This window comes from Anarrhichthys ocellatus, unplaced genomic scaffold, assembly GCF_004355925.1.
Source record: "Anarrhichthys ocellatus isolate YVR2014 unplaced genomic scaffold, GSC_Weel_1.0 scaffold3, whole genome shotgun sequence".
NCBI classification, from domain to species: domain Eukaryota; kingdom Metazoa; phylum Chordata; class Actinopteri; order Perciformes; family Anarhichadidae; genus Anarrhichthys; species Anarrhichthys ocellatus.
Genome location: NW_022280033.1, coordinates 16942558 through 16951749, shown reverse-complemented (window position 1 = coordinate 16951749; position 9192 = coordinate 16942558). Strand labels below are relative to the sequence as shown.

The 9192-nt window shown below is 46.1% G+C and overlaps 1 protein-coding gene across 1 annotated transcript; it reads right to left on the bottom strand.

Moving 5' to 3' along the window:
- Positions 1-57: 57 nt before the first annotated feature.
- On the bottom strand, positions 58-4130 carry znf518a (zinc finger protein 518A). Its single transcript, XM_031838378.1, has 2 exons — positions 2178-4130; positions 58-1756 (listed from the first exon to the last, which is right to left on the bottom strand). Exons 1-2 carry the CDS (start codon positions 3544-3546, stop codon positions 1119-1121), a joined length of 2007 nt encoding a protein of 668 aa, XP_031694238.1. The 5' UTR covers positions 3547-4130; the 3' UTR covers positions 58-1118.
- Positions 4131-9192: the final 5062 nt, after the last annotated feature.

Genomic DNA, 9192 nt, shown 5'->3' with positions numbered 1-9192 from the left:
ACACACACACACACACACACACACACACACACACACACACACACACACACACACACACACACACACACACACACACACACACACACACACACACACACACACACACACACACACACACACACACCTTGCTGGGAATACTGAAGGGATCCCGGCTGCATAAGGAAACGTTGAGCCACAGTAGGACACTGGTTTGAGATTGTCAAAAGCTTAGGCCTGATAAAGGTGAGGTAATGGGAAATATTAACCCTCCTTTCATAGTGCAATTAAAAGATAACGTTATCATTTCAAGTCAAAAGAGGAAACATTGAAGAAAATTGATGAAAACAACCCCGGCCTCTCAGATTCAGATTTAAAGCGACTCTGCCAGCATTTCTTTGACATCAAAAAAACACAGGTTTGCTTTTTTCTTTTTAAATTAATCGTGTCTTCGGGGACATCTGCTTGATAAAATATACATCTTACAGATAATACTACTATTTGAACATAATTTGGAGTTTATACAAACATTCTTTTACAGATACACTGATTCTTCCAATGGCCTAAAGAGACAAAAAAGCAAAGAAAAAAGCATATAAAAGGCTAAACCTAAGAGTCATAAATAAATGTTGAATAAAACAGCTTATTGTCTTTAGTTTGTTTTTTCTGAAACAAACAGTTTTGGTATATCTGAGTAACTCTGCGGGTCTCTGCGTCCCGTTCCAAAACAAAGCCTACCCGTACATAAACTGATTCATAAAGTTGGTATGACAAATATACATATTACAGTGTTGTATAAAATATTCCATATGACAGTGTACTTAAATCACCTTAGATAAAGCTATTGCGTAGACAAAATACAAACGATACAAAAGAACTAAATCATCGACACCGCACCCTCGTGACTTTACAGATAATCACTAATGTACAGAGAGTTTGTAGAGAGACGATAGGGAAATGTTTACCCTGAGAATGAACCCTCCAGGAGGCGGGATTAAGATCTGATTCTCCTCAAAACAACAAATCAGATTTAAGACTTAAAAAAGAAAAGAAAAGAAAAAAGGTTTCAATTATTCTTTTGTCATATTGCAAAAGTCATTTTCCAGTCGTGTCTTTGCTTTTTATCCAGTGTGCGCGACATTTTAAGACTTTTCACAGTTTGGCTTTTTCCACTCGATCAGATGTCGCTGCCGATGGGCCGTCCACGCTTCCCGACATGCGAACATTCTGCCGCAGAACCAGCAGCGGAACGATGCCGCCGCCGCCGCGTCCCCGCTGGGGGAGCCCGCTTCGACCACTTCGTACTTCTTCCTGCTCAGCCTGCGCAGCCTCATTTTCAGCAGGAACCTCTCCTGCACAGAGCTGTTGGCGCTCCCCGCGGAACCCACCCGGGCGTCCGCCTCGCCGCTCGAGGCAGAGAGAGCGTCGGCGGTCCGCCGCGACAGCACCACCTTCTGCACCTCCCCTCTGTACCGGTTGATGACCTCCATGATCCTGGCGACCTCGGAGATGTCGGCGTCCGGGTGATTCAGCACCACGACGGGCTGGTCTCCCGCCGGACGCTTCACCCGCTGAGATGGAGTTATGGCGACTAACTTCAGGGTCCTCTCCAGGTGCTTGGGGAGCGGCTGCCACCGATGGTGCGAGGGCCCCTGGTGGATGTCGCCGAGGAGATCTGGGTAGGAGTCGGCAGGCTCTTCTCCGGCTCTGGCCCCCTCGACACTCCGTTCACCGTGCTCTGCAGGGAGAACGAGGATTACGTCTTCAGAGTTCACCTTTCCTGCAAGACAAAAGGGGAAAATACAGTATGAAAAAATAATCTGCAGTTCAACACAAGCAGTTATGTTTTGTTATCAACGGTTGGGTTTTAATTTTAGCTGTACTGAAATAAAAGACACGTGTAGTAGAATTTATGACTTTATAAGCTCTAGAGGGTTTTTTCTCCTAGATTTTACACTTTCATCTCAGATAATTTTATTTTTCTGGTAAATTTACAGTTTAGTTTTTTTCTTGGAATATTACTTCCCTCCGCAGGCTCCTTCATTATTATTATTATTATTTTTTTAATCTTTGATGGCCCCAAAACTCTGTCATAAGTTTGCTCTTTGTAAACTAAGCGATCATGTATGTCAAGAAAATGCAATTGCGTGTTAAATCCCCAACCATTAAATCTATGTGGAGGGTATAATTTGCCGTCTTACCCTGTGCTGTAATAACAGATATGGAAACAGGGGAGGACTTGGTGGAACCGCTGTGAGGAGTCACTGAGCTCGTCTCGTCGTCTGATACCCGGTGGTCCGTGCCGCTGCCCGATGCTTGGAGCGGTGCGTCCTCGGGCCACGTCTCTACTTCTGTGGAATCCGACCGGCCCGTCTCCCGAGCTGAACGGCTCTCGTCGACCTCTGACCCCGACCGCTGCGGCGACTGCTCTGCGTCGCCTCGCGCTTCTCGACGCGGCGACGGCAAGCTTTGGAGCACGTCACCGTCCTCATTGTTCGACCCCGGCGGCTGTGCAGTGCGACCGGGGGTCAGCTCTTCCCCCGGCTTAGACTGTGGACCGTACGCGACGGCTTCAGAGGGGTCGTCCAGGTCAGCACAGGGAGCTTTGGTCCGTTCCTTCTGGTGCGCTTCGACTAGCGGCGCGTTCTGGAGAACCTGTGCCGTCTCCTCTGATGTTGTGCGAGGGCTCGGTGGTCCGGGACAGTCCGCCGCCGCCGCCGCACCGCCTCCTGAAGGAGACAAAGAGCTTTGCGACACCCACTGCTTCTCCTTCACCAGGTTCTTCTTCAGCACTATCTTCAAGGCCAGTCTTGGTGATCTTTTCCTGACCCGTTTAGATCTCGCCCGTCTTTTCCGTCTTCGTTTCTTATTTTTTGGTGTGACTTTCAGCTTCAGCCCACTGGAGATACTGATCCCATCCTTGTACACCGCATCCCCAGGTTTTTTACCACGATCCTCCATTTCCTGGTCACTCTTTAGTTCCCGACTCTCTCGGTTTTCCTGCATTCGAGTGCCCTCAGACGGCTCGCTCTGTGCTGGCAGCGAGACGTCGTTATTCGGTTTGGTTTCAGCCTGTGGACAAGGCGCGTGATCGCTCGAATTTGGCTTACATCCATTTTGGTCGACGACGCGACGGGCATCGTCAGGGACGCTTTCAAGGGAAGCAGTTTCCTTGTCTGACGACGTCATCACTTTCAACCTCTTGGCGTACGCGCCGCCGTTCTGAGCCACAGTTATCTTGTTCTTGACGGTGAGGACGGTGAGGTCCGTCGAGTTCGACACGATGCCGTTCTCCGACTTCGGGTGGACATTCATATCTTGAGGGACATTCGACAGAACGGACTTCAGGGCCTTGGTCCACTTCTGGTCGCCGGTTTCCCCGGCGACAGATTTCATCAGAAACTGCTGAGTCTCCTCCAGTGTCGTTTGCGGGTCTGACAGATGGCAGTACTTATCCAGGAACTCTCTCCCTGGCAGAGAGAGGCAGTCCTGTGTCAGCCAGCACATCTCCCTCACTGCACTTCTCGTTAATCTGGGCTTCACTTTTGGTATCGGGTCATTTGGTTTCATTGCCAAGGAGCAAACCTCCTCCTCCTCCTCCTCGTCCTCCTCCTCTTCCTTCTTCTTCTTCTTCCTCTGATTACCATTCTGGCAAACATGGACAGCTTTAACGTGCTTAGCGATCAACCATTTCTGAGACGCCTCATAGCCACAGTGCTGACAGCGTAACGCCGGAGCGGTCTCTTTCGGCCCAAACTTATTCTTGCCCCTCGTGTGCGGCGACAGACCCTTAGCTCCCTCCAGGCCCAGATGATGCGCATACGTGTGCTCTAAAAACACTCCGACGTCACCTGTGGAGAATTTTGGACACGCTTCGCACGAATATTTGCCGTTTTGGCAGTGACGTGCTGTCAGGTGGGCGCTGAGCTCCGGCCACGTGCGTTGGACGTCGTCGTGACAAATGCCGCAGCTGGAAAAAGTGTCCTTGTGACTCAGCAGGTGAACCTGAAGGTAGGAGAACTCGTGCGTGCTGAAAGCACATGCGCGACAGGAAAACACGGGTGGGCTCCCTCTGTGCTTCTCCTCAAAGTGTCTCACCAAGTCTTTGGGAACATATTCTAAGTCGTCCCCGCACTGAGCGCACGCGAACCTGAGCGTGCTGTTGCCACCGCCGCCACCGCCGTCGTCATCGGTCCGGCGCAGACCCTGCTGCGCTCCCTTGGGGGGCTTCTTCGACGAAGGCCACACTGTGCTCTGCTCCCACTCCCCCGCTATCGTCTTTGGGCGGCGCTTATCTGCACTTTGCATAGCTGGAGGCTGAACGGCAATTTTCCTGAGGTGGAGCCGTTTGTGCCAATCTCTGTTCTTCTTGTTGACACGTGGTCTGTTATCTCCCCCGGAGGTAGCTGCGCAAATGTCCTCCGAGTCCATGTCGTGTTGTGTTCCAGGTTTCTGAAAGTGCGAAACAACACAAAAAGGATTGTCAAAAACATAAACAATACAGCTTCAAGGAGAATGCAATAAAATCAAGAGAGGTTTTGTTTTCGACTCAGTTTGGGTTTACGGGGAAAAACTACCGGCCCGATTTTCACCAATTTTGGTTGGAGGCTGCAGAATGGGCCGAGGAAGGACACATTCAATTTTGCAGCGGATCAGAATCCCGGGGTGGACGCACAAATTAGTTTCGCCGTGCTCTCCCAGAGCCCTTTCTAGTTTAAAATGTACTTTTTTTCCTTTTGTTTTGAAATGCTTTCAAAAGAACCAGCACTGCTCTGTGTGTGTGTGTGTGTGTGTGTGTGTGTGTGTGTGTGTGTGTGTGTGTGTGCGTGTGTATTAGGACTGCTGTCTCATCATTTCACAGTGGACCCCTAAAAAAGAAGCTGCGTTCACGGTCCCACTCCACATGTTATTGATGTTGAGTCCACCTGTTGCTGGCTAGGGTTCAAAATGCCTCTGCGTGGAAGTGTATTTGTCACATACCGGGTGTAAAACAACGACTTTTAGAGTCTTATCAACAGCCAGCTGCAGCGAGCTATACTTAAACTTACCTTCCCACACACACAATAGCGGTAAACATGCACGTAAAACAGCTAAACGCGCTACGGTGGGAGGCGATGTTTAAAACTAAAACTAACCAATAAAAAGACGAGGAAAAAGCTCGCGGTAGCGCTTCTTAGTAGCACATTAAGCAGTGAATCGTTCGGCCATTGTGCAACTCGACTTGACCACAACAAAGTGATGAGACCGCTTTTGTAACGAGCTACGACCGCCTTGGGAATTGCGAAGTGACGATAAAATACTACCCCACCGTACTGCCACAAGAGCCCTTTTTACCTTTCGCGTGACAAAAAAAACTCGTTCTTCGTCGTCGTCAGAGCTAACGGTTATAGAAAAGTATTTTTGTGAAATAGCGTCTGAGTGATTTGAATTAACGTGACGCGGCGAGAGCTTACAAAGACGAAATAACTTGGAAGAATAACGAGCGTGGCAAACTAAGTTACACCCGGCCGTTTTGTTTTTTTTAAACCTTTTGCATCGAGTTGTTACTGCAGATAAACCCGCCGGGTGGTTTAGACGTATCATACAGCTCCAATTGTGCGTGTAGTAGTCGGTTTTTGTTACCTTTTTTTTCCTTTTGTGGAGAGCTTGACAGCTCAGCGAGCGGCAGCCATGATGGTTTCATACGGGGATTACAGCCTCTGAGCTGCTTTTAGCCTTTAGCCCGGAGCCTCCGACGGAGAGCCGTGCTGTCCCGGGCCTGCAGCCGAGCACGACACAGCGAGCTGTTTTAATGCAAACACTGCTCCCCTTGCAGCCATGTAGTGATTTATTAATATGGGGACAACTCACTTCTGTCAACATAAAGGTGAAGCCTCCCCCAAACTAACTAACATCAACTGGGAGCTGCAAGTAAAAAAAAGAAAAAAATGTACCCACAATCCCCGTGCTGGATACTTAGTGTATCCTTGTAAATTAAAGCTGCCAGGCAAGCAGTTTATTCCCCCCCCCTGCAGTGTCAGACTTTGATATTAGGACCAGATGTGCCCATTTCAACACACAAGGGAACTATGAAAGTAGAGAAGATGTTTAGCTATTAAAGCATGCTGCAATACTGTGTAAGTGTGGAGTGAAAACACATGTATCAGCCTCTGAACACACTCAAAGCCACTGAGAGTGGCTCCTGATCGAGAGGGAAAAAATACATACAATGTAAATTTATAATCTATAAACAATTCATAACCTCTGATCAGTGTGCTGTTCTTATTCTAGCTTTTGTCACAAAAAAAAGTAAAAAGCTGTACAGCGTAATCAAACTTAAGTACTAAATTTATAACAATAGGTTACCAGAGAAAACCAAAAGAGACTGGTTAGTTCAACAAAGGAGCAATGACAATATGATCTAATACAAAACTGAATTATTTTGGAATGAAACATGTTTATGTGAAGACACAAAATAAAATTTAGATTTCCCCCCCTTCACGCTCAGTTAGGGGGTTTCTCTTTGCTGATTCTCAAGCATGTGCCGTGTTGCTATTCTGGGCATGTACAGTAAGTAGGTAATAACAATAATATTAATAATAAGGCCTATTATCTGGCAAATCACTTTGGAACCCTTAGGGTTTGCCAGGCAGTTCACAAATGGCATTAACATACAATGACAGGCTAATCCACAGAGTTCAACAAGTAAACCAGTAAATGTCAGACACTGTAATAGATGATATGCTGTGGATTACTTCACACCAGTTTCACATCACTTTTAGTGATCTTTAATGAGACTGTGAGGAATTCGTTTCCATAAAAAAATGAAAGAACATATTAGAAATAAAGTTTAGAGTACATTTTATTTTACATTACATCTACTGTACCAGTGATATTATTTTCTCTATGGTAACAATAGATTTTATTGCACATGAGCTTCTGACAGGGGATTTCCGGCGGGTCAGAAGTGAGAGAAAAGTTCACGTAACGCATCAAAGATCCTCAGTGCCTGGAGCACATTGGACAACGCCTAGCAGTTAAAACTAAACAAAGCTGGGGAGGTCACAAACACCGTCTGAGGGGAGTCGCAACTCAAAAAGGTTGAGAACCAGCTGTTTTAGAGTCATGTAGCGATTCTTTTTCATGTGTCATTTCATGCAGTTGGAAGCAAGTCATCTTGTATTTACTGACTTTTTACGTTGGACCGTACTGCTCACACGGCCGGAAGGTCACCTGCACATGTGACTTCTTGACTTTGTCAGAAATGACTCTGCATATGGACTGTCAGTCGGTTTGTCATTAAATCTTAAGTGAGACTCTATATGAGTGACCTTTGTGCTGCCAACAACTTGCAACAGAGCCCTCCCAAAAAACACTAAGATAAGGTAAAGATGAACATTTGTGTCACCCTAGAAAAAAGAAAAATAAACAATGGTTCACATTAAGAAACCGGGTGAGTCATTCTAAATCTTTTGGCGTCACCGACACAACTGACCAGAATATTTAAGACGTAAAATGGATTGTGTTCCCTGCAAAACACAGAGGAGGACACACAGGCAGAAGTGCTCCAGTGTAATATCAATAGCTGACTCGCCACTTAACACCCTCTGCTTTCTTATGGAGAAAGCACAGCAGTGGGTTGTTCGCATTTCTGTGCAAGTCAATGGCTACCCTTCACCGAGGCTCTGCGTGACACCGGGGGGAAGAAAAGCACAGAAAGGACGGGCCACCAGCTCCCTTCACGCAGGGCGCCATTTGTTTCCTCTGGGAGACATTTTTCCGGCCCATTGAGGACAAGACTACACACCACCTGAGCTGCTTCTACCACCGAGCAGCCAGCATTACCAATCCTCTTAAGACCCCCCCACTGCATGCAGCCCCAATCCCTGGACTGCTCTTTTTGTTATTATCTAAGCACAACATGGAACCAGTATGATGTCTTTGCACTGTTATGCTCCCCACAGAACATTACAGAATTAAAGAGAGGGTGTGTTTACTTCCTTTATATTCAGTTTGTTTGCCCTTGAAAGACAGGGAAGCCATTGTAACATTGATGTCGCTTCAACCTATATGGGTCAAATTGAACTGTGCAGCGCTGCTGGGGCAAACTGACCCATTTTGAATTTGTACCACGAAAAGGACTCGATGACCCAGACATGTGTTTTATTTTTTCCTTTTGTTCAGATTTGCACTATATTTCCTACATTCAATGCACACAACACATGTGGATTCGCGCTCTGCGAGTTTCAGTCCCTTCCAAACTGTTTTTTTTTTCACTTTGTACTTCATGATAGAGAGAGAGCTGAGGGATGCTCAGTGTGCCTCGGGGCTTATGCAAGAGAGCGAGGCAAACAGGGACAGTTATGTACTGTAGTGAGATATCAGTTCAAAACGAATAGGATATCTATAGCCTAACACCCAAACCTTGCATCCGTTTATTCTAGGATAATCATTATGTAGATATAACAAGATGCATATTTATATAATAGGTATGTATCGTGCCTAGTCACTGTCATTCACCAGGGTTATCACATCCTACAATATGTAACCATACATCATATGGAGGCCCCATGGGAGTAAATAAGATTGGTTTCAAGTGATGCATGTAAAAGTGGTAAATCCCTCCTTTCTACAATTTAAGATTTTTTTTCCCTTAAATAGTCATTGCCACGATACAATGACTTCTGCAACAAGGACACAACAGTCTTATTTCTCACAGTTTTATTGAAAGCTTTATTGCAAGATCAACTGTAAATCCGGCCGGTATCGCATCAAAACTTTGCACAAACAAGATGGTGCAAACCCAACACTCAACTTTCAGTGCAAAAAGTAGGCTTACCAGTGAATTGTTGAATTTTTTTGTTGTTGCTGTTTTTCATAAATAATTTGAAATTTTATTGGCCACATTTTTTGTTATGTATGTTGTGTTGATGTGGCGTGTTGTGAATATCTTGCTGTAAAAAACTGTATCCTCGCCAATTCTAATTCCCCTTCATTGGCCTTTGGCTGCATCAGGCCAATTGATTGGATATTGGCGATAGGGCGATGCCTTCAAGTGCTAATCGGAAACGTAGTACTTACCGTAAAAGTTCCCTTTGGGAGAAAAAAATAACCTGATTTTCTGATTCGAAATGTCATTCTACCAAAACTGAGAAAATAATTTCAACAATGAATGAACCGTGTACGACGGCAAATGTAATTGTGTGGCATAGACAAGCTTGAACCATACGAAGACAT